The sequence below is a fragment of the Astatotilapia calliptera genome, chromosome 13, assembly GCF_964374335.1.
Source record: "Astatotilapia calliptera chromosome 13, fAstCal68.1, whole genome shotgun sequence".
Classification (NCBI taxonomy): Eukaryota; Metazoa; Chordata; class Actinopteri; order Cichliformes; family Cichlidae; genus Astatotilapia; species Astatotilapia calliptera.
In genome coordinates this window covers 32,513,067-32,538,494 of record NC_137434.1, presented here as the reverse complement: position 1 = coordinate 32,538,494, position 25,428 = coordinate 32,513,067, and the positions used below count along the sequence as shown (strand labels likewise).

The 25,428-nt window shown below is 44.5% G+C and overlaps 1 protein-coding gene across 2 annotated transcripts; it reads right to left on the bottom strand.

Annotated features, from left to right (window-relative positions):
• Window positions 1–1,474: 1,474 nt before the first annotated feature.
• Window positions 1,475–23,225, bottom strand: znf318 (zinc finger protein 318). Of its 2 annotated transcripts, none has more exons than XM_026191161.2 (11): window positions 22,767–23,225; window positions 21,563–21,672; window positions 15,333–15,879; window positions 14,034–15,216; window positions 13,285–13,379; window positions 12,990–13,089; window positions 12,300–12,616; window positions 7,592–7,783; window positions 7,364–7,457; window positions 6,679–6,797; window positions 1,475–6,120 (listed from the first exon to the last, which is right to left on the bottom strand). In XM_026191161.2, the coding sequence occupies exons 1-11, from the start codon at window positions 23,022–23,024 to the stop codon at window positions 3,232–3,234; spliced, it is 5,904 nt and encodes a 1,967-aa protein (XP_026046946.2). In that variant the 5' UTR covers window positions 23,025–23,225; the 3' UTR covers window positions 1,475–3,231. The 2 variants fall into 2 exon arrangements, with proteins under 2 accessions (XP_026046946.2, XP_026046948.2); XM_026191163.2 differs by having other exon boundaries at window positions 7,592–7,780.
• Between the last annotated feature and the right edge of the window lie 2,203 nt (window positions 23,226–25,428).

The following is a 25,428-nucleotide window of genomic DNA, read 5'->3' as shown; positions in this document are numbered from 1 at the left end:
GTGTCAATAATTAATTAAATGTGTCAAAAACATTTTTAATTAATTATTTCCAATTTTAATTAATTATTGCCACATTTAATTATTTAATGGTGTATTTAATTAATTCATGATGGCAGTCCTGGCGTTCCATAGGGCACAGCCTAACACTTGAAAAAGGAAACGACCACTATGTAATCCATTTATTTTAACAAAGTAACTGCATTCTAATTATCACCTATTTAAATGGTAACTGTAACAGAATACAGTCAAAGGAGCTTGCAAAGAAAAGCGTCTGGACTTCTTTAAGTTGCTTGAAGACGTTTCACCTCTCATCCGAGAAGCCTCTTCAGTTCTAAGGTCAAATGGTGGAGAGTCCCAGATATAAACCTAGTGGGAGAGACCCCCCACAGAGGGACAAAAGGACCCCCTGATGATCCTCAAATCGCCTGAGCCAAGGTGGGAAACTGGGCGTGGGTCCCAATCAGCCAGAGTTTCGGGTGTGTTCATTGTGAAACCTGGCCCCACCTTATCATGCGAATTCCTGAGGTCAGATGGCCCAGGATGTGAGTGGGCGTTAAGGCGTCTGGGAAGGGATCTCAAAAGTGGATTATAGATGGCAGAGAGTTGGTGTCGTAAACCCCCGCCTCTGTTCAAAGATGGTCGCTCACAGTGGACATAGATGGCTTCTTTCACTCCTCTTTCAAACCATCTGTCCTCTCTGTCCAAAATGTGAACATTGGCATCCTCGAAAGAGTGACCTTTGACCTTAAGATGCAGATGGACTGCTGAGTCTTGTCCTGTGGAGGTGGCTCTTCTGTGTTGTGCCATGCGCTTGTGAAGTCTTCAAGCAACTTAAAGAAGTCCAGACGCTTTTCTTTGCAAGCTCCTTTGACTACGATGACCTGGATGACTGAGAACCTTCACAGACGTAACAGAATACAGTTACTCATATTTTGTATTCCATTACTCCCCAACACTGTAGATGCCCCCCAACGTGGAGACCGGCTCAATCAGAGACTTTACCTGAGACAGGTGAGCCCCGTTGGGTCACAAACTGCAGTTTAATGATCGTATGATCGGCTTGAGTATTTGGACTTGTCCCCGATTACCTCTGCATGGACGCCGCTGCACGGTTCTCAGATTTGACACTTCTAGAGTCGACCCAACTCTGGCTGCAAGAATCTCTGGAAGGTTTCTTAATCACTGCAGATTATTCATCAAACCTTCAAATACAAAGTAAATAAGAGAGAATATCTCAAACTAATCTGGGTCAGAATTTCCTTCTGCTTTATACTCTACAATCATCCAGACATTAGGCTCTCAGAACTTTATTAATAATATATAACTATTAATATTTTAATAATAAATCAGATTTTTGCCTTTTATCTGTAAAAGTACTTAAACCTGAGCCAAGCATCCCCCGTGTGTTCCGATTTTGTCCCGATTTTGATTGAATAAAGTTTCTTTCCCTTGTAATGAGCACACAGAGACATGCTGGAGTTTCTCCTTTTATTAAAACTTTAACACATTACAGAACGAGCAGTTTCAGACACAATGAACGAAGAACATCCGATGCAGTTCCAGTAACTGTTTCATTCAGGAGCATCAGAACAAGCTTTCCGAGGTCGAAACAGGATGAAACGAGGCCTTAACCGTGAACCGCCCAAAACTACACTGTGCTCTTTGAAGGAGCAGTCTTCCAACCATCAGTTTCATCTGTAAGAGGCCGTTCAACAGGTGATGAGGGAACATTTCCTTTTAGTAATTTACGCTCTGCTTTACAACCATTTGTTTGAGACCCTAAATGGGATTACAGCCTCTCATCTGCAAGTTCTTAAACAGGTTAACCACAAATTTAGTACATTACAGTGAGTTAATCTGGGTTAGCTGGATCAAACATTGAGAACCAGTGAAAGGACCATGACTCAGATCTTCACCTTCACATTGACATATTTCCCAGACACTAAGAAACTTTTAACGATCTGGTTGCTAAATTAAGCCTCACCTCGTGTTCTGAGATGCCATATTCTCTGTAGGTTCAGGAAATTTGAGGTCCAGGTCACAGGTTCTTTTCTAGCATTTCCCAGCCACAGATTTATCTATTCTGAGACAGATGATTCAGTTCAGACCCGTTACACAGGGGAAGACATCCAGCAAGTCTGAGATCAACAACAGAAAGGTCACCTATAAAAAAAATAAAATAAATACACTGATGGCTTGAAAATTTAAGAAATGTCCCTGGGATGAACTGTCTGAACTTTGTTGGGCTTTTTTTGACTTCAGGAATCTTTTATTTCCCGAAAGGTTCTAGGCCAACATTTCCTGTGACAAGAAGCAGAAATGAGGTGAAACCAAACAGTCGGTCCAGATGAACTGTGAAAGGGTTCAAGGATTACAAAGTGTTCCAGGTTCACCTCAGAGTACGGAAATTCACAGGAGTCTTAGCAGACTCATCCAAATATTCATCATTGTCAGCTGCATCTCCACTTTCAACAGAGAGCACCTCAGACAGACACTCTGCTGCCTCAAAGGACAAGTTGTGTCATTGCAATAAAAGACTGTGCTTGACTGAGCCTGGTTTATGTATTTCAAAGACTGGGTCAGGCTGAAAGTCTGCAATTGTGTTTTTATTATTTAGAGCCAGGTAGCAACAGGTACACGGTAACTAAAAACTAACAAATCACAACCAGACCGGGTGAGCGCTCTGATTTTATAAGGTTTCTCGTTCAGTAGATCGGATGGCAGCCATCTACATGAGCTCACTAGTCCTGTTAGGTGGAATCATTATTCATTTAATGCAACTCCAAAACGCAACACACCAGCGGTCCCAGCTGCCAAATATGATCAAAGAGAGGAGGTTTATTGTGTTATTTAAACAGAAATGGCATAAATCAAGCAGTTTACAGGTTTATTTGAGTATTTAAATTCTTCTTTTAGTCTATTGGAAACCTATGAAGTGTAAGCAAAAGCTGCAAAACTAGGAGACTGCTGGGTGAGGACAAATGTCCTGGACACGTTTCTATGAGATCAATCAGACCTAAAAACAAATTCTGGAGAAAACAGTGAAGAAAGGAATTCAATTAAACTCTAAATAAATCTGGTCCTTTAGACAGGTGTAGTCCCTCAGCAAGAGTGTCTATCTCGTCACTTTCACATGCCCTCCACTATGTGACACATTGTGGCTTCAGCCTTTCTGGATAGCCGAGCGGTTAGAATAAACCCCGCCCCCATGTCACAAAGCCCAGTCACCTCCTACTCAAAGTTAAAATCATATTCAAAGTCCAGTGAGGTCATGTCAGAGGGCAAGCCCAGTGTTTCTGCAGTTATCTTCATAATCTGAGGGTTCGCCTCACTGGACGCCTCAGCCTCTGGCTGCGACACAGAGCCAGGATCTACCATGTCCAAGTTCTTTGGGTTTGTAGTTGCAGCATCAGTGTCACCTGAAGCTGACTCGGGTTCTGGTTCAGGCTGGTTCTGGTTCAGCTGCTGTCGGGTTTGGTATCTTGTTTGGGATCGGGTTTGCCGGGTTGGCCGAGGAGCAGGCGGGGTTTTCTTACCCCTGGTTTTAGGACCCGTTTTTGGTTTGGGTTCAGGTTCTGTGTCAGAATGAGTCTCTGGATGGAATTCGTTGACCTTGCTTAATTCTGACTGTTGGGGCTCTATTTGACTTTCAGGACATGGTTTGAGCTGGGACTCCAGTCTGGAAGACTGACTCTCTGGGAAGATTTGGGGATCCAATTTGGCTGTCACAGACTGGTCTTCAGGTGCACTCTGAACCTCACACTGAAGCGGGGGAGACACTCTTGGTTGAGCCATTTGCGTGTTTCTTTCATTAGGTAGAGCCAACTCAGATGCGGAGTCTTTGGCAGACTGCAGGGACCAGACAGACATAATTTGAATGCCTGAGTTTGTTGGGGTCAGTGGGTTTTGTGGCTGCTCATTTGGATTTCGTTGTGGAGATCTTTGGAGTTCATTTGGAAGCGGGAACTGAGTAAGACCTTGTGCCTTGGGCTGTGGTTCAGGCTGGAGTTCAAGGTGTTGCTGTGTCTGTGGTTTGGACTGTGGCTGGGACCCAGGTTCAGGGTGCAGTTTGGGCTGTGGTTGGGACTGTGGCTGAGACTCAGGTTGGGGCTGTAATTCTGGGTGTGGTTTGGACTGTGGTTGGGGTGTTAGGGCTTTTGGAACTGGAAATGGACTTTTACTGCCACTACTGCCTTCAGCTCTAGTATCTGATGCTGGTTTGCTGAAGGAGGAGGGGCCCGTTTGGCTGATGCTGCTGTAGAAGATGCCAAATAAATCTTGGGCTCTGGCTGCAGCCAGGTTGCTCCTAAATTTGTCCGATTTCTGAGCTCCATCACACTTATTCATGAAAGGTGGAGGTTTGACAAACACCGTACGAGTCTGCTCACCCTCTGGGACACCAGGAGCTGCCACGTCAGACACAATCTTTATCATGGCTGGTTGTGCTGGAGTAGCTGTGGTAGCTAAAGAAGTTAAAGGTTTTGCCTGTACTGGGACCGACTTTAAGTCGACTGGGACAGGTTTAGAAACTGGTGGAGCAGGGTTAACTTTAGAAGGTGTAGGAGTTGTGACACCTGCAGGGGCAGGATTTGGCTGGACTCGAGCAGGTTCAAAAACTGGTGGAGTAGTATTAAATTTAGAAGGTGTAGGAGTTGTGAGACCTGCAGGGGCAGGATTTGGCTGGACTCGGGCAGGTTCAAAAACTGGTGGAGTAGTATTAAATTTAGAAGGTGTAGGAGTTGTGAGACCTGCAGGGGCAGGATTTGGCTGGACTCGGGCAGGTTCAAAAACTGGTGGAGTAGTATTAAATTTAGAATGTGTAGGAGTTGTAACACCAGCAGGGGCAGGATTTGGCTGGACTCGGGCAGGTTCAAAAACCGGCAGAGTAGATTTAACTTCAGCTGGTACAGGCACCACGGGTGGAGGTCTAACCTGAAACAAGGGAAGGACTGCCTCAAATGGCCCAAGTTTATCAACGTATGGGACCATTTTAGTCTGAAGCAGACCATTTCCGGAACTCACGGGAGGAGGCGGGAGTACTGCGCCCTCTGTTGGAAGAGACTCTACTAAAGTAGGGTTTTGGGGTTTAATGGACAGAAAGGTATTCAGAGATGCAGGTCTGCCCATCATGGTTGGCTTCCTCAGACCTAGAGCAGGTGTAGGGAGGTTGGGTCGGATCCGTCCCCGGTTGGACATCCAGGGAGCAGATACGCTTTGTTTGTTTCCCAGCTTCTCTGCGATCTCTTTGGCAACAGCTACTGACTTTGCAAAAGAGTCTTCCACCGAAGGGGACTTGGCAGCAGCTTCATCCTCTTTGATGAATTCTGCAGCAACTTTCTCTGCCTCCTTTGCAAGCACGTTCTCCTTCTTCTTCCAAATGAACTTTCCGAATGTGGTTGTTGCTGCTGTAGTTGGTTTGCCGGCCTCCAGGCTCTGCTTGCGGAGCTTGGCCCTCATGGCCGGACTGGGGCCACAAAGAATTTTGGGCGGTTCGTAGGGTTTTGGTAGTGGTTCGGGGTTGCTGACTGCCGGCTTCTCTGGCTCAAATGTTTTAAAACCTTCCCTCTCAGGTTTAGGTTTGCATTCGTCTCGCTCTTTCTCATATTTGGATCTGGCATCTGAATATTTGCCACCTTTAAATTTGTCCCCATCATCTTTTGAACCATATTTGGGACGGTCATTAGCATCGGTGCGGTAATGGTACCGATATTCCTCATCCCTGCTGTATCTGTGCCGGCTGTCCCTCTCGTCTTCCTCTCGGCTGTAATGGTACTTGTCATCCTTCTTGCTGTAGTTGTACTTTTCATCATTATTTTTCTTGCTGTAATAAGGCCACTCCTTTTCAGGGCTCTTGGCATTCTTAAAATCTTCCTTTTTGCTTGGCTTCAGCTTATCCTCGTCTTCCTCCTTTTTAATTTTGGACTTGTCCTCCTTTGAAGCATTCTCTTCTTTCTTTTTCTCCTTTTCCTTTTTCTCTTTTTTGTGTTTGGACTTTTCCTCTTTGCTGCCTTTCTCATCGTCATCATGTTTGCGTTTCTTTCCACTTGCCTCTAAGGCCAGTCCCGCCTGGCGGTCCAGGTTCCGCCTCTGCTCGTACAGTGGGTTCTCATACATTTGTTTCTGGTGAGGAAGAGTCAAGAATATATATTGAAGTCCACTTTGGTCACTTGACATATAAACATGTAATCTTACAATCTACACATCAGAATTGATCAAACCCCAGAAACACACTGCTCAAATAATTCAAAGCAACACTTTTTAGAGCATGGGGAAAATTCCAGGTGACAGGCAGTTACTCTAAGCTGGACATAGATGCCCCTCAGCCCAACAGCAGAACTGATGTCTGCTCCTTTGTACAGGATGAGAACTGAGGAGCATTTTTAGGTGCTGCAATGAAATTTCAGCATAATGAACAAGCCTTTTCGTTTTGACTGTTGACGTCTTTGAATTCAGTCATCTGTAAAGGTTCATAATTTTCTCTTCCATTAAACCATGTGGCTGTCCAGATTTCCAGGATGGGGAGGGATCCTCTGCGATCCGATGTGTGAAGTGTTGCTTTATTTATATCTATCCTTTATCTATATCAAATCAAGAAAAGGCAGGCCTGACCACCTTTAAAGGTTTAGGTGGCACAGATCTCTGTATATTTGGCAATGCTTAAGTCATTGAGTTCCAAACCTTATACTTCTCGTTGTGAGCGTGCGTGGTGACATGCTCTTCTGCACAGATGCCGTCGCCATAAAACTCTCTGCACAGCAGGCAGAAGAATCCTCTGACGGGTACCAGGAACTCCGAACCTGCAGCGCGACACACATGACATTTTCAACCCTCAAACGGAGGATAAATGAGCTACCAATCATGTTTACCTTATGGAAGTGTCCATTTCCAGTACCTGTCAAAAAAGGAGAAGGTTAAAGAGGCGGGGTGCTGACTTTTTTGGAAAACAGATGGTAAAGAGTTGAGTGGTTATTTAGGACCAGTGAAAGATGGAAAAATGCTGCAGCTCCTCAGCAATAACCGGGTGCCTGCAGGAGATGCAGTCAAGCTGTTTTTGGGGTGATACGAACACACCTGCACCAAGAACTTAGCGCACTTTACCAACTGTTGTTGCATTTTCAGCAGCTTTCAGAGCCATGTGAGGCATGAAAAGGAAACGAATCAGCACTGGAGGTGCGGACAGCAGTCTCCCCTATGCTTTGATGCGAATCACTTCATTATCACTGTTTTCATTAAGAGACAGAAATGGCAGCAGAGATCCACACTGAGCTCCACCTGGAACCAAAATATGGCTAACAAAATTCAGTGGTTCAAAAAACAGACTGTGATACGTCTGCAGGATCCTCTGAAGGTGCAGCACAAGTACCTTTAGCGGGTTTAGTCAGCTTCTCGTCTGGCAGCTGGTTCTTTTTGATTTTGCTCGGAGTGGAAGCCCAGGGTCGGTCATACGGGTCCAGAGTCTGAGGGACGGAGAAGAACATGAAATGTAACAGAGCAAACACGAGGAGCCCGCCGAGGTATGAATATCAACTGAATATCAAAGAGGGAGAATTTCAGACAATGTGGGCGATGATGCTTTAAAGTGAAAACCAACCTTTAGGTGCGTTTTGCTGTGCAAGTGTGTGAAAAAATCAAACATGGAACCACACGTAGCGTTACAGTTTTTGCACCAGTGGTTTCCAGCGTCATAGTATTCAAAGGGCTCGGGGGGCGGGGCTGGAGCTGCAGTGGCGTCGGGCGGCGTGTGCAGGGACGCCTTCGAAGGCGACAGAGTCACGGAAGTCTGCTAAACAAGAACAAAGAAAGAAAAATGATGGAGAGTCAAGATGGCGGGGAGAAGAGCGACAGCCTGCATTCAGAGCAAAAACAGGAGCTCCTTTTAAAGAGTTTCTTACCTTGTGTGACTCTGCATTGAAGATGTCAACGTGTATCCCTCAGACGGTTTTTATAGCGGCAGTAACTTCTTACGCAAAATTTCAACTTGAGCACAAACTTGCAGCGGTCACAATGAAACTCAACAGTCTAAATTCAGTCTATAACCCTCCGCTCAGCAGCGTTGTTTTCATGACTAGTCGCTCATTAACGCAATCAATAATCTGGATCTGACTCGTCCAGTATTAGGGCTGCTCAATTAATCGAATTTTAATCACGATTACGATCTGGGCTTTCAACGATCATTAAAAATGACTGAGCCGATTATTAGCCCCTCCCTCGTGCTTTACTCTCGCGCTGCTCCGTGTGGCAAATCGAGTGCACCTCTCTGCATTTCGAACACGTGTCACAACAATTAAGAGGACCCGAGGGAAGCTCGGAAAGCTAAGCAGAAGTTATTTGGAGAGGAGAGTGACTGCCGTTGGTTGAAAAGAGGTAAAAAAACCTTCAGTGGTGTGGAAACATTATGGGTTCAGTCAGACGTGGATCAAGTAGACATAGTGTGTAAACTTTGCTACGGTGTCGTAGCTGCACCACAGAGCAACACTGCAAAGTTCACTAAACATAGATGTTTACATTTTTCATTTGTTTCTTATATTGCAAACATTTGCACTGTTATCAGTATTTGCACACTATTTTATATTATTTTTTAAAGTCATTATTCAATACATTGTTATTGTTAACCCTTTAAAGCCGGTCAGAGCAGCACGCTCCGTTTTGTGTAACTATTTTTAAATCCCTGTAGAACCTGAACCATGTAAGCTAGCGCAATAATTTTTTTTGCATATGAAACTTACATCTTATGCCATCAGCTTGTCCTCGGTCACGGTTTCCTGCCACATAAAGCTTTGCAAAAAATTGCATAAAAAGCGCTTGCAGGAACAAAAACAATATTCCAGAAACACGCTTTGCCGATCCATCAGCTGTTCTTAACATTTCCCACAGTGTCACAGACGTCAGCGCGAACTATCACATGTCCGCCATTTCCTGTCCAAAATCAGAAGTGACGCCATATTCGCGGAAAATGTAGTTTTTTTTACTTGTAGGCCGTAAAAGCCTATACTGGTCATGTTTGACTTTTCTGAATAGTTTCTGGGATGCTTAGAACTCGAATTGCACTGCTGGAAATAGTTTATTTTGATGCACCTGCTGTTTTCTTTGCAAATTTGCATCATAGGATTGTTTTTTGTTTTTCCTGCAGTATATAAAAATTGCTGTATCTCCAAAATAAAACTATGAAGACACTCAAAATAAATTTCCTGTTGTTGTAAACTATTTTTTGCAACTTTTTTGTATTTAAAGTTTTGAGGGACAAACCTCTTAAATTTCTCCAAGTAGAAATATATGTAAAAAAACAAAAACGATTTTCAATTTTTTTGTAGCTTATTGCACTTTTTTGCAATTAATGTAGTTACTATGGACTTAATGCATACATATTATTAAAATATGGGCTATAACAGTTGTATTGATGTATAGCAACTTGAAATGCTCCCACAAATGGCACTACAGCATGTAAAAAAAATAATATAAGCTCTGGTGGACTTGGTTCTATGGTAGGACTTAAAGAGTTAAATAAATATCGTCAAATAATCGAGATCTCAATTTCAGTGAAAATAATCGTGATTACCATTTTTGCCATAATCGAGCAGCCCTATCCAGTATCCACGCCTTGGTAGCGTCACACCTTCCTGATGCTGAAACCCAGCGTGTAACGGCCAAACCAGCCGAGCAGCAGCTGTAAACGTGAGCCAGGAGCTGATTCATGTTGATTTCTCTCACTACCTAGCACCCGATCCACGTGTTTTAATAAACTGATTAGAATAAACTGACGTTTAACTACTCGAGGAGGGTTTCAAGGAAACACATAATTACTCACAGCAAACATTCAAATGTCTGTTTAACCCATCAGCAGCCCAGGACACCACCACGTTCTGTTGGGGTGCTGATGGAGGACTTTCGGCACATTGATGACCTGAGACCATGTGCAGATTCACACGTATGTGCTGCTTTTTTGCCTGACGTTGGATGTATCTGGACGAGGATGGGGCGCTCTTCAAACCAACAGCGCTGCGTAAGTGCACCAAATGATCAGCGAGCAGTTACTGATCATCATCGATTTGTATAACCTGGCTCACGGGGCTGTCACAACTTCAACAACCAATCACTGATGAGGCAAGCTGCACTGTCATAAATGCAAACGCTTCTGAAATGTACGCTGTGACCGTCCTAGAAACACGAAACATTTATCATCACAGTCGGCAACGACTACGACTCAGTGCGGCCTTCCCACTGTTGCCAAAGCGCTCGCTCGTAGGCGGTCGGTCACAGGACTGTTGGGTTTTCTCTGTATGTGTTATCGTAGGGTCTACCTTACAGTATAAAGCGCTTTGAGGTGACTGTTGTAATTTGGCGCTGTGTAAATAAAACTGAATTGAATCACTTCAAAGAGAGAAACTCCACCTCCAACTACTCCAAACTGGTGGAGCTCCGCCATGCACAGGTATAAATGTTGGTGGCCATGACAGTCCAGTCTGACAACATGTGATGTCACAACAAACACACAGAATGAGAGTAGAGCCCATTAAAGCCGGACACAAGCACACGTGAATCCTCCTAAACTGTCTGTGAACATGTTTGCAGAGGTACGTTAGCTTGCTAATATGGGCTCAAATTGTGGTCATAAAAGTTTTGTGCTTGTAAATCAGGATTTGTATGTGTAAAAAGATTTGTGTGTGGACTTGCACTCAAGTTTCAAGTTACAAGTACGAATTTTGACCCTATTTTTCTTCCTTTCATCTCACTGGCCAATGTCATGTCAATCACAAATTTAACAATCCAATCAGAGAACAGATGGGCTTGGGTTTGTGGAAATGACAGTCTTCACTAGTGGGGATAGTTACAAAGCTTTCTTCATTATGAATTAGCGATAGATGTTTTTGTTGAACATTTGAAGATAAAAAAAACCAAACTCTTGTAGAGAACATAAAGTCAGAGACAGAAACGACAAGGAGCAGGTACATCTAGTGCAGGGAGAGCTGCTGCACACAGAATTCAGCAGCCAGCAACAGATTCTGGATCCTTGGCTTTTAGTTAGCATTAGCAGCACATGCTGCGTCCAATGAGAGGACCTTTATGCTGCGCACTGTGACTCACAGCCATGGTCCCGGGTCAGCTATGACTTTGTGTTAAACTAATCCTAAAGTAATAATGCATTTCTAACCACTGAGATACCACAACTTTATCCTTTCAACAGCTGCTGAAAGTTAGGGGACCTAGCTGCTATCAGATAGAGATAGAGAGATAGAGAGATAGAGAGAGAGAGATATAGAGATCCTCCAGCTTCAAACTGTATTACCCTTCCAGGACCTGCAGTTAAAAAAAAAAAACCTCCGACAGCCCAAGCCCATCTGTTCTCTGATTGGATAGATAAATTTGTGATTGACATGACATTGACCAATCAGCTGAAAGGAAGAAAAATAGGGTCAAAATTCGTACTTGTAACTTGAAACTTGAGTGCAGAGTTTCACACTTAATTTTTGGCTAAGTCCACACACAAATCTTTTTACACATACAAAACTGATTTACAAGTACAAAATATTTATGACCACAATTTGAGCCCATATGCTAATCCTTTATGGAATTCAAATAATATTTTATTTTCTAGAAATACTTTTTTGACTTCCTGTTTCTATGTTTCACAGCTTGCTGAGCTGAACCGGTCCTCTAAACTACATCACTCGACCACAAAGAAATGTTTTCAAACCGTCTTATTGTTACTACAGCTGCATTAAAACGCGCTCTCACTCTCAATGTAACGAAAACAAACAGTAGTAAAAGTACAAAGACATTTCTATGATGATGAATGGATTAAACTAATTTACATGAGACAGTAGTGAGGCTTTAGCTCCACCCAGCGATTATACAAATCCTTTACATGTCCGATAAACTTCTTGTTTGTTAGCACAGCTTTAAAAACATTTCATTTCTCTGAGCTATCTATTTCCAGTCTAACGCGACAAGATCGCAGAATCTTGTCATGAAACATTTAAACTTCTTATATTAAAATTTTTATATAAAACCATTAAAACAACTAATGTTCAGGGAAACTAGTTTCACTGCCGACGTGATGATGAGGCAGACAAAACTACAAGCACAAAGTAAAATCTTCCAAAATAAAAGCATTGAATTCAAAATAACAGCTCTAGAGGACAAAGTGGTCTGCAGGTGAACCTCACTGAGTGAATAAAGGAACATGTTCTCGGTGCTTCTCGACACATCTCGTCTGAGTAAACTCTGATCAATAACTGACCCTAGCTATGCTTTCTAACTCCGATATCACTTCCTGTTACCTCCTCTGCAGGTGAGTGTACCTTCATCATGGGGCCGCTGGCCGCCGGCTGGCCTTCTGGGCTCCTTTCCGCCTCACGTTTCTTCTTCTGTGGTGGAGTCTGCTGCTCAGCCTTCTGGACCTCAGGCGGTTTGCTGGTCCTGCGGGGTCGGTCCGACGGGTTCAAGCCAAGGATGAGTGCCACTTTCTCGATCTCGCTGCGTTTCTTCTCGGCAGCCTCGTGCTCCTTGCGGAGGTTGGAGATCTGGGCCATGACCTCCTCCTGCAGGTGGCTGATCTCCTGCAGCAGAGGGTCCTTGTGGCCATCCTTCTCCCGGCGCTTCTTCCTCAGCAGCTCGCCTGAAAAACATTGCAGGGCAAATGTCAAAGCGCCATCAGTGACGTTCCATCGATCAGAAGGCGTCTCCTGCAGCTCCATGTTTTCATGTCACACCTAAAACAACAAACACCAAATGAAACTTTCTACAGTGGCAGGTTTCTGAAATGATCAGCTGTACACAGCTGTGCACATGTTGAATAAAAACAAATTTAAAAAAAGGCCCAGAGGTGATCCCTGAGGATCTCCAGTCTCATTTCAGCTGAGAAAAGTGTCTGATTTTATACTTCATTAATAAACTTAAAACCAACACCAGCTTTATAGGACATCCCACCACATGCTGGCTGGGATTGCTGCGTGGGCGGAGCATAAATCACCTGTAACACAGTAACACACCTTGCTGCTTCCTGAGTCTCTCCAGCTCCTTCATCAGATACTCCTTCTTCTTCATCCTGATCTCTCGCTCCTGCTTCAGCTTCTCTCTCTCTTCTAGAACCTGAACAAACCAACACAGTCACAGGTGTGAACATCCAATCAGCTGAATCTGAGTCAGAGGCTCCACCCAAATCTACATCTTTCCTTCTCGGAATGATCCACATCTCAGTTTTTCAGGTGGAGCCAAAGGATGTGGAGGCATAAACTTCCTTCTGACGTAAATGCAAAGACGTGGGAAGAAGCGATGGAGGCTGACCTTCTGTTTCTGGCTCTCGTTGTTCTGCTCCTCAGACACTCTCGCAGCTTTGGCGCTCCCCTTCTCTGCGTGTTGGGTGGAGCTCTTCACCAAACCTGAGGATGGACAGACATATTTATTTACACCGACTGACCCACAGCTGCTCATCCTGCTCTCGCTGGTCGATGAATCCAGTTTATTCTTCCAGCGCTCACCAGTTTTGTACACTGGATTCAACTGTGGCCAACCATGTGTTACACTGATTATGGAGGCGGGTAAAAATAGTAACAACACATTTTAAAACTACCTGAATGTTTATGACTGAATGACTCGTTTCTATGTGCAAACATTTGGGTAGTGCACATTTCAGCCTTCTCAACCTATTAAGTAACACAGCTAATAAAAATGGCTAAGTACTCTGAAGCAAACAAACTGTATATAAAAATGGAAGTAGCTTCTTAAAGCTGCATTGTTTTTAAGCAGGGGACAATCATTGGATAATGAACATTTAATCACAACTTGTTGACCAATGAGGATGCAGAGTCTCTGTGACAAATCAGTAACTGTTCAATAGTCAGCCGTGTCTCCTACATGCTGTTTTGCAGAGGTGGCAGGGGGAGAAGTGAGAGGACAAACACTACAGCAACCTACACGCAAGGATCCACAAGAGGAAGGGGCAGGGCCGCCTGGTTAGCGGTGAGGAAAACATCCCGCAAATAATCGTCACGCTCAGACTAAATGTGATAAGAGTTCTTTAAAAGGAGACTGACCTTTGACCCCTGGCTCAGGGGTATAATCCTGTTTGTAGGGTAGTGTGGGAGGGTACTCCTCAGCAAGTGTAGGAGGAGGCATCCTCATGTTTGGGGGTGGATATGTGGGGGGCCACTGCTGGGGTACGAAGGGCAAGTAATTCCCATACTGACTGTACACAGGTGGCGGGTAGCTGGGGTGCATCATGGCGGGGACCTGCGAAGGGGGGTAGGTGGGGATGGGTACACCTGGATGAGGGGGGTGGCAGCTTGGCTCTGGAGTCTGACAGGGCGGCGCTGCCGTGTTGCTCCACTCGCCTTTCTCCTCTTTAATGTCACGGTCTTGGTGAGATTTGAGCGAAGCTGAGCTCTTCCTGCGGTCATCCTCGTCGCTGCTCCAGCCGGCGCCAGTGGCACCGCGTCCGTGGCTCCGGCTCCGGCTGGTGCTGCTAGAGCTGCCACTGTGGCTTCGTGACCTACGGCCCTGCCGGCTGCCATCAGAGCTGTCGGAGGAGTACCGTCTGCGCCGCGTGGGCGTCTTTGTAGGGGGTTTCTTCCCGTGGAGACGCTCTTTGGTCCTGGCGGCCATCTTGGTAATTTCGGCCACTCCAAGGTCCAGACCGATGGTTTTAAGCAGATCCTGGATCTTCTCGTACTCTTCTAGTGCCTGGCGCTCGCTCTCCTCCAGGGGTTCGTTCCCCGGTGGGTGAGTGGGGTTCGACACCTGGGCTGTGGTGTTGTGGTCGGGGCTGATGGCGGGCCGGCTCACATAACTGTCCGTGGAGTGAGGGGGCTGAAGGGTACATCCGTGTGTCTGAGCAGAGACCAGTTTCTGCTGTGGGTAGTCTCCATACAGCGCCTCCTCAGTTACGTCTCCATACAAGTCTAGACTGTGGGTCAAGACTGGCTCTGGCCCCGGCGGTGGTTTGGGTTCCTCCAAATCGCCATAGAGGAATCTCTCCTCGTCGTCAATGTCGTCCAGCACCTTCTCCTGAGTCCTGGGCCCCGGCGTTGTCATCCCCAGCAGGCTGAGGATTTCTTTGATCTCAGCGTCGAGGCCAGCACGGCGAGCCATCTGTGGATCAGACCGCAGCTCCGCAAGCATGGACGCCACCATGCGAGGGTCAGCGCCTTTGACGGCCTGCAGGAGCTGATCGGCCAGTCGGGACATGGAGCCATCCTGAGTTTGAGGAGAGTCCGTGCTCTGTAACAGAAATACTATGATGGTCATTTTGAGGAACTCCGCCGTGGTCATCTCTGCTTTTTGGCTAACAGAAGCATGTATCGAAACACCGACTGAAACACTGTCTGCAAACTTACCCTGACGGATGGCGAGTCCTCGGAGCTGCGTTTCTTCAGGATGGACTTTGTTGGTAACGTGAGCAGCTCCTCAAGTTCCTTCCTGCGGCGAGCCATTTCTAGCTCCTTAAACCCTTTATTCAAATCTGTGGCACCACTTCTGCTGCGGCTGCTTGAGCTGCTGCTTGCACTGCGACTGCGGCTCCTCTGACGGCTCTTACTGCGAGCATAGCTCGTCCCTTTGCTGTAGCTTCGTCCTCGACTCCTTCCTCTGGATCGAGACCTGGATCTGGACCTAGATTTAGACCTGCTCCGGGGGCGACTCTTGCTGCGGCCCCGACTCTTGGCTCTGCTCCGGTCTGGACTGCGGCTCTGGCTCTTGGCCCTGCTCTTGGCCCTGCTCCGGTCCGGACTGCGGCTTCGGCCCCGGCTCTTGGCCCGGCTCCGTTTCGGACTGCGACTCTGGCTACGGGGACGGCTCTTGCTCCTTCCAAGACTCCTGGCCCGACTCCGGTCGGGACTACGGCTGCGAGGTTTGCTCCGGCCCCGACTTTGCTCGTACTCCCGTCTACATGGAGACAAAAACATGAAGTAGCTAAACCTCACTGGCAGGGTTTTAATAGTTTTGCAATTTTCATTAGTTTTTATTTTTATTTAGTTTTGACTTCAGATTTTCAATTTTATATCAGTTTTAATTAGTTTTTACCAATTGTTTGCTAGTTTAGTTTAGTTTTTTTTGAAAATCCTTAGTTTCAGTTATAGTTTTAGTTGTTTGCAATAATTAAGTGCAACAAAATCCCAGTTTCATCATATCAGTCATGCTCTTCTGCTTATCCTTGGGTATGTTGCTATTCCAGCTACCAAACCCTGCACCCTGCACAGGTCGCCTGTCTGTCGCAGGGCTAACACGCAGAGACAGACAACTCACATTCCCACCTATGGGTTCTTTAAATAAATAAATAAATGAATAAAGGCAGATGAACAACCATTGATACCAGGCAACTATAACATTTATATCTTGGCCCCAATGAGACTATTAACTCTTGCAGCACCGGGTGTTCGTAATTTTGGTTCAAGTGAATTGATAAACCTTTTGAAGGCAATTGACTCACACAGTTATGCAGATATCCCCGTTCTGTTGTCTCGGGATGCATCACGCTGCCTTGCCTGGGGTTAGCTTCTGTTTCTGGGGATGAGGTTTGAGTGCGCTCCCTTACCTTCTCAAGGTAAGCTAGGTTAGCCTTCTTGTGTGAGCTTTTCAAGCGCACTTTAAGGTTTGTGGGATTTTTTTCCCCTTTAGAAATGTCCCTCATAATTTGTCTCTTTCCACTACAAGACACTTGCTTTATCCAAAACACAGTCATATTCAAAGTAATCCCAAATTGGACTCTGGCGCTTTCTCCCGACTTTTCCTGACATGATTCTGCGCGTGGACGGAGCAGCGACACAAACAACTCGACTAACGTACTGCTACCTGCTGGCATAATGAGACACAGCAAGAAAAAAATCTGGAAACTAAACTTCATTTTCACCCTTGACTATTGTATGACACACACACATCTACGAAAACTAAACACATTTTTGCTATAAATTCAGTTAATTTTAGTTAGTTTTCCTTTTTTTGTTTTTATTTTTATTTCCGTTAACAAAAATGTTTTTTCACTTCTAGTTTTCATTATTTCGTTAGTTTTCGTTAACGATAATAACCTTGCTCACTGGTTGTGCAGATAACACATTTTTACCATTCACTGACACATAATTGCCAGAAACCTCAACGCACAGGCCGAGGGGGAGGTGTGGCAGCAAGTTTTCACACCAGCCTAGTAATCAACCAAAGACCCAGACAGACTTTTAATTCATTTGAAAGCCTGATGCTTAGCCTCGTCCACCCCAGCTGTAAAACTCAGAAACCAGTCTTACTTGTTATCATCTATCGTCCACCTGGGCCTTACAGAGTTTCTGTCTGATTTCTCAGACTTTTTATCTGATTTAGTTCTGAGCTCAGATAAAATAATTATTGTGGGTTATTTTAACATCCACGTAGATGCTAAGAATGACAGCCTCAACATGGCATTTAATCTGTTATTAGACTCAATTGGCTTCTCTCAAAATGTAAAATGACAAATGATCTTCTTATGGCCTCTGACAGTGGACTCATCTCTGTGCTTGTCCTGCTAGACCTCAGTGCAGCGTTCAATACTGTCGACCATAATATCCTATTAGAGCGATTAGAACATGCTGTAGGTATTACAGGTACTGTGCTGCAGTGGTTTGTATCATATCTATCTAATAGACTCCAGTTTGTGCATGTAAATGGAGAGTCCTCTTCACACACTGAGGTTAATTATGGAGTTCCACAGGGTTCAGTGCTAGGACCAGTTCTGTTTACATTATACAGTGGGGCAAAAAAGTATTTAGTCAGCCACCGATTGTGCAAGTTCCCCCACCTAAAATGATGACAGAGGTCAGTAATTTGCACCAGAGGTACACTTCAACTGTGAGAGACATAATGTGAAAAAAAAAATTCATGAATCCACATGGTATCAGACAATCACACCACCACACAGTACTGACCCACACATATGGTTCTTACACACACACTGGACTTTCTGGACTTTGGTTTTGCACAACACTGGTCACTATATTCTTCATTTCCGGTTAATACTTGTACAGCTGCTGTTATTGTGTATATATTTATTTATATTTAGATTTCTTCATACATTCTTATATAGTTCTATATTGTGTATTGTGTATTTTGTTGTACAGTTATTTTATTTTCAACTTTAATTTATATATTTATCTTTCTTATTCTTCCCAGTTAAATTTACCCTTCATTCTAATTTGTGTTGTACAGTTATTTCATTTTTAACCTTAATTTATATTTTATTCCTTCCTAGTTAAATTTACCCTTTTTAATTTTTCATATTTATTTCCTATCTTATTCATAGCCTTTTCCTTTTTTGTTTTCTTTAGGTCACGAGCCGTTGTCCAAGCATTTCACTACATATCGTACTGTGTATGACTGTGTACGTGACAAATAAAATTTGAATTTGAATTTGGTAGGATTTGTAAAGAATTTATTGGTAAATCAGGGTGGAAAATAAGTATTTGGTCAATAACAAAAATACAACTCAATACTTTGTAACATAACCTTTGTTGGCAATAACAGAGGTCAAACGTTTACTATAGGTCTTTACCAGGTTTGCACACACAGTAGCTGGTATTTTGGCCCATTCCTCCATGCAGATCTTCTCGAGAGCAGTGATGTTTTGGGGCTGTCGCCGAGCAACACGGACTTTCAACTCCCGCCACAGATTTTCTATGGGGTTGAGGTCTGGAGACTGGCTAGGCCACTCCAGGACTTTCAAATGCTTCTTACGGAGCCACTCCTTTGTTGCCCGGGCGGTGTGTTGTGGATCATTGTCATGTTGGAAGACCCAGCCTCGTTTCATCTTCAAAGTTCTCACTGATGGAAGGAGGTTTTGGCTCAAAAATCTCACGATACATGGCCCCATTCATTCTGTCCTTAACACGGATCAGTCGTCCTGTCCCCTTGGCAGAAAAACAGCCCCATAGCATGATGTTTCCACCCCCATGCTTCACAGTAGGTATGGTGTTCTTGGGATGCAACTCAGTATTCTTCTTCCTCCAAACACGACGAGTTGAGTTTATACCAAAAAGTTCTACTTTGGTTTCATCTGACCACATGACATTCTCCCAATCCTCTGCTGTATCATCCATGTGCTCTCTGGCAAACTTCAGACGGGCCTGGACATGCACTGGCTTCAGCAGCGGAACACGTCTGGCACTGCGGGATTTGATTCCCTGCCGTTGTAGTGTGTTACTGATGGTGACCTTTGTTACTTTGGTCCCAGCTCTCTGCAGGTCATTCACCAGGTCCCCCCGTGTGGTTCTGGGATCTTTGCTCACCGTTCTCATGATCATTTTGACCCCACGGGATGAGATCTTGCGTGGAGCCCCAGATGGAGGGAGATTATCAGTGGTCTTGTATGTCTTCCATTTTCTGATGATTGCTCCCACAGTTGATTTTTTCACACCAAGCTGCTTGCCTATTGTAGATTCACTCTTCCCAGTCTGGTGCAGGTCTACAATACTTTTCCTGGTGTCCTTCGAAAGCTCTTTGGTCTTGGCCATGGCGGAGTTTGGAGTCTGACTGTTTGAGGCTGTGGACAGGTGTCTTTTATACAGATGATGAGTTCAAACAGGTGCCATTCATACAGGTAACGAGTGGGGGACAGAAAAGCTTCTTACAGAAGACGTTACAGGTCTGTGAGAGCCAGAGATTTTCCTTGTTTGAGGTGACCAAATACTTATTTTCCACCCTGATTTACCAATAAATTCTTTACAAATCCTACCATGTGAATTCATGGATTTTACTGACCTCTGTCATCATTTTAAGTGGGGGAACTTGCACAATTGGTGGCTGACTAAATACTTTTTTGCCCCACTGTACATGCTTCCCTTAGGCAGCATCATTAGAAGACATAGCATACATTTACACTGCTATGCAGATGACACCCAGCTCTATCTGTCCATGAAGCCAGATAACACACACCAATGAGTTAAACTGCAGGAATGTCTTAAAGACATAAAGACCTGGATGGCCGCTAACTTTCTGCTTCTTAATTCAGATCAAACTGAGGTTATTGTACTCGGCCCTGAAAAGCTTACAAATATGGTATCTAAGCAGATTCTTACTCTGGATGGCATTACCTTGGCCTCCAGTAACGCTGTGAGGAACCTTGGAGTCATGTTTGACCAGGACATGTCCTTCAACGCACATATTAAACAAATATGTAAGACTGCGTTCTTCCATTTGTGCAACATCTCTAAAGTTAGAAATATCCTGTCTCAGAGTGACGCTGAAAAACTAGTTCATGCATTTATTACTTCCAGGCTGGACAACTGTAATTCATTATTATCAGGAAGTCCAAAAAACTCCCTGAAAAGCCTTCAGCTGATCCAAAATGCTGCAGCAAGAGTCCTGACAGGGACTAGAAAGAGAGCAGATTTCTCCTGTTTTGGCTTCCTGTTAAATCCAGAATTCAAAATCCTGCTCCTCACATACAAGGTCTTAAATAATCAGGCCCCATCTTATCTTAATGACCTTGTAGTACCATATCACCCTATTAGAGCACTTTGCTCTCACACTGCAGGCTTAGGGTAACTATGTGAGACTGCTGTTTGTTGATTACAGTTCAGCGTTTAACACAATAGTGCCCTGCAGACTGTTCACAAAGCTGAGGGATCTGGGACTCAACAGCCGTCTGTGTGCATGGGTGTTGGACTTCCTCACTGGCAGAACTCAGGTGGTGAGGGTAGGTAGATGCGTGTCCAACAGCATCACCATCAACACAGGAGCACCTCAGGGATGTGTCCTCTCGCCACTGCTCTACTCCCTCTACACTTCGGACTGTGTGGCCACCCATGGCTCCAACACCATTGTGAAGTTTGCTAACAACACAGTGGTGTTGGGCGCCATCTCCAACAACGATGAGACGGCCGACATGGACGAAGTGAAGAATCTGGCATCATGGTGCCGGGACAACCACCTCCACCTGAACGTCAGCAAGACCAAGGAGCTGGTGGTGGACTTCAGAAGGGGTCAGCACAGAGACTACAAGCCCATTATCATCAATGGAGCTCCAGTGGAGAGGGTGCAGTCCTTCAAGTATCTTGGTGTCCACATCTCCTCAGACCTGACATGGGCTGCCCACATTCAGGTCCAGACCAAAAAAGCCTTTTTGGTCTGGACCAAAAAATTCAAATTCCTTTAATTTTAAATGTTTATATTGTCTATTCTGTAAAATAGTCAGATGTCTATTCTTATTAATGTACAGAATTCACCTGCTTGCTGCCACTACTGCACATTCACCCCAATGTGTGTGTGTGTGTGTATATATATATATATATATATATATATTTTTTTTTTTTTTTACTCTCTCCCCCCCCCCAATTTTTGCACATGTCGAGGAGCATGTCAGGTTACATTTCACTGTGTGTTATACTTGTATAACTATGCACGTGACAAATAAAGAACCTTGAACCTTACTTGTTGTTCCTAGAATATTTATATCAGATGACTTAGATGAGATGTTTCACTGTGAACATCTTTTAATGGTGAAATCATTTCCTTTTCACAAGTAACAAAGGACCACATTTGCTGTTTCTTTATCCAGCTGTATTGCCTTCAACCATCACAATAAACACAAAATCTGCCTAATGATCACCTTTCGAGATGGCATAAGGAGGCGGAGCCAGAAGGTCCATTCAGCTCGTTGCCAACGGTGATGACGAGGTTGTGGTCCAGGGGAATCGGGCCACGTGGAGACAAAGACCTCTGTACGAGAAACACAAAAATTCAGCATTAAATCTCTCAGAGTAGAATACCGACAGGACAGCCCAGCGCCTGTGGCACGTAATGGAAAAAACAAACCTTTTCACCATCGGCGTGTGTGACCTGATGGAGATGTTTTATGGCAGCTTTGTGTTTTGTTTGGGGTTTTTTCAGGTTTCTAAGATTCTGATTACTCTACAGCATAGGTGTCAAATTTGGCCCGCAGCCTAATTACATTTGGCCCGCGAAGCCATACCAAATTACTATTAAAGCTGGCCTACTGGTATTATACAGCTAATATATATATATATTGTTTAGTATTAAGCTTTGCTTGTTTCATATTCAGTTTTTCAGCAAAACGTGTTTGAGTCCATAAGATTCATTCTTATATCTGGAGGAATAAATATATTTCAATAAATATTAATGTTAGCCCGCGACTTTGTTCCAGTTTTGAATTTTGGCCCACTGTGTGTTTGAGTTTGACACCCCTGCTCTACAGTTTCTAACCTGAGCGTTCCTGAGCTTACAGCGCCAAGTGTGGTGGGAGCAGAGCTGGATTCAGCCAAAGTCCTTCCTGAAGTATCTCCAGGCACTTATTCTGAAGAACTATAATCAACTAGAATTTTACAGGTCACTGGGACATAAACTTCACGGCTGAAACAGCACTTAAACCAAAGTAAGATTTTACAAAGCTCCTTGTCTTGCAAGCTAAACGTCTACCAACATCATTATTACCAACAAACATCCCAACAGTCCTGCTGTTTAGCATACGTGCTCCAGGTGCCCTTTCTTCTGCTCACCTTCAAGGCCCTTCATAACCTGGCTCCTCCTGATCTCTCTGACCGAGTCGTCGGGCAGACACGTTAAACAATAAAACTAAATAATAAACGCGGTACATAAACGCTAATCTCGCGATAAATTGGTTTTTTAAAAGGGGTTTGGTCTAAATCTGATTCCAAACATACTCTTTATAAATGAGAAACAGATATTTTCCCTCTCAGCCGTATCCGTCCCCGCAGACCACCCAAACCGGTGTGTGTGCGGTAACCTGCCGGCTGTCCGGTGTGTTCGGCCCGTTCGGACCTCGGCTCTCTCACCTCTCTCGGCGGACCTCCGGTCCATAACTCCCCGCCGCGGTTGCTGTCTGAGCCCGGGGAAGGGTACCTCCTGCGCGGCGGGGAGCGGCGGTAGGGATCCGGGGGTCCGTGGTCGTGGTAGCCAGAGTGATACGGAGGTCTGGGCCGGCTCCGGTCGTCCCTGTAGCCCGGGGCCGGGTAGGGCCTCGGCGGAGGGGGACCCCGGCCTTCAAAGGGAGGCGGGTAGCCCCCTCTCGGAGGAGGCCGACCGCGGTACATCTCCTTCCGCGGAGGTCCTGCGGCTCCTCGCGGGCACGCTGCGGGAGAGCTGCGGAGGTCACTGAACGAGGAGGACCGAAGTGCAGAGCTCCGCGGATAGATTGCAGCTTTTTCTGCGGATATTCCAATACAAACGGAACTCAGAGCTTTAGCTACGAGCAACACAACGGCCTCCCGCTGCTTCTTCCTCTGCTGCTGCTGCTCACCGACATAAACAGCGCGCAGCGAGCTGCTGCCACCCGCAGGCAGAAACCTGTACTGCACATTAACAGCAGCGCTCTCCTCGGCATCAGTTCTTCAACTCATCTTCCTCTGGGCCTTATTCTCACAGTTTTCATCACAACAGCAGTACAATAAAATATTATATATATCATATCCATCCATGTATTATTTTGTGCTTATCCAACTCAGGGTTTGGGAGGCTGGGAAGGGTAAACCCTGCCTGCATGTTTCTTTACATCTGTCGTGCACTCTAGAGGTTTCCTGGGTATGCAAATTCTTATACATGAGCCATTTTCACAGAAGCCAATTGGTATGCAAACTGATAGATCAAACACTTGCGTCCATGTTGATAGTATACTTGCACATAAACCACTACATTGGACATTGATGTGTCACTCCATACCCCGCCACCCACTGGTCAGCCAGTGGACATTTGTAAGTGGACATGTAACAAAAAACAAAACTCTTTTAAAAGCATGTTTAAAAAATGAAGTTCAAAAATATTTTTTCTTGCCTGAAGATGAATAAAAATACTTAAGAAAACAATCCTGATTGAGGTTGTCATAATTCATGCATGAAAGAGTTAAATACCCCCCTCCCCAAACTGAGACGCCTACAGATGCATCTGTGACAACAAACTTATGACAGCTCTTTGGTTTGCACTTGCACAGACTGTGTGACGTTTATGAAATGCATTGTTCACAAAAGTAACATCATCACACTTTTTTTAAAAGAGTCAGAATCTTTATTGTCATTGTGCTTTAAGAACAACAGAAACTGTATCCAAACAAATTCAGTGCAAGTGGCAAGAGAAAAAAAGTATAATAAATAAATAAATAATATAGTATATAGAAGACTGTATATGAGAATGGACAAGGGAAAATATGGTTATTGCACAGTGATTTAATCCTTAGAAAAATATTGTAGAGTTAAGAGTTCGCATTTTCACAGTGGTTTATCCCCGAGTATATTTATTAATGCAACAGCCGGTTTTGGCTTGAAGTGTCCTGCACCGGCTGCCTGAGGGTAACAGCTGGAACAGGTGATGTGCACATTGCCTGCATGTTAAAACATCAGGGCATGCTTTCACATACGAACTTCTCCCTCCTCGTGGTACCCCTGAGTTTTGTTTTAAGTTTGTTTTCCTTTAAAGCATGGCACGTCTCTCTGCTTTCATCAACCTAAAATGCTCCTCCCAAAGATCCCACCTCATGCCTCTGAATACCAGCTGCTGTTCAGCTTTAAATCTCAGAATAGTTTGGCACTCATCATGTTCCAGTTTTCTAAGAAAAAATTAGGAAATGTGTGAACTAACAGCTGATTCGAGTCTGTCAGTGTGTCCGCATTTCTCAAATTTCTCATGTTTTTGAAGCTACGGCTGAAGTCTGTTTCAACAAATCAAACCGACTCCACACTGGATAAATAAGAAACTGTACAAAGTACTAGTGCAAATAATTAATACAAACTATTATGCAAATTATGATTGGAAAACAGAGCAGGGCACCGGCTTATGACCCAAATGATCTAACAGTGGGTTGTTTCACTGTGTTCATCAGAATGAAAGCCTGGGGGACGAAGCGTCTCTCTGGCAGCTGGTTTTTCATCACAGAGCCAGTTTATTTACTAGTTTGAAACCTGAAAATATAACAGCAACACTTTCCCCTGTAGGTCTGCGAGAGACGTCCTGAGAGTTACGTCTGACTTGTTGGAAATTACTAAGCACATTTGCAGGAAATTAGCTGGAAAATTAGCAGTGGTGGGATTTTGAAAGGTTTTCAGGGGAAACAATGGAAGCAGCAAACTTTCAGCTCATCTTCTCAGGCTGCAGACATCTGTCTGCTTCAGCTTCTGTTTGATGAAATATTCAAACTTATGTTGAATTTCATGAAGGCTCATCTGATCAGCTGTTTCTATTGGATGCTCTGATGCATACTGACTCAGCAAGTAGTTTTCGCTCACCTGATCCATCACAGGTACACAGCAAAAACTAACACTGGAGAGTGTCTATATGGGTCCACACCTCTGAGTGTTAAATACAACACTGTTGAGTGTTAAATTAACACTTTTGACAGTGTTATATGTTTAAAAGTAACCCAGTCAGTTTTGAAGATTAACAAAGACTAACACTGAGCAGTGCTGATTTTCTAACACTGGAAAATAACTCAAAATGTTAGAAATATTC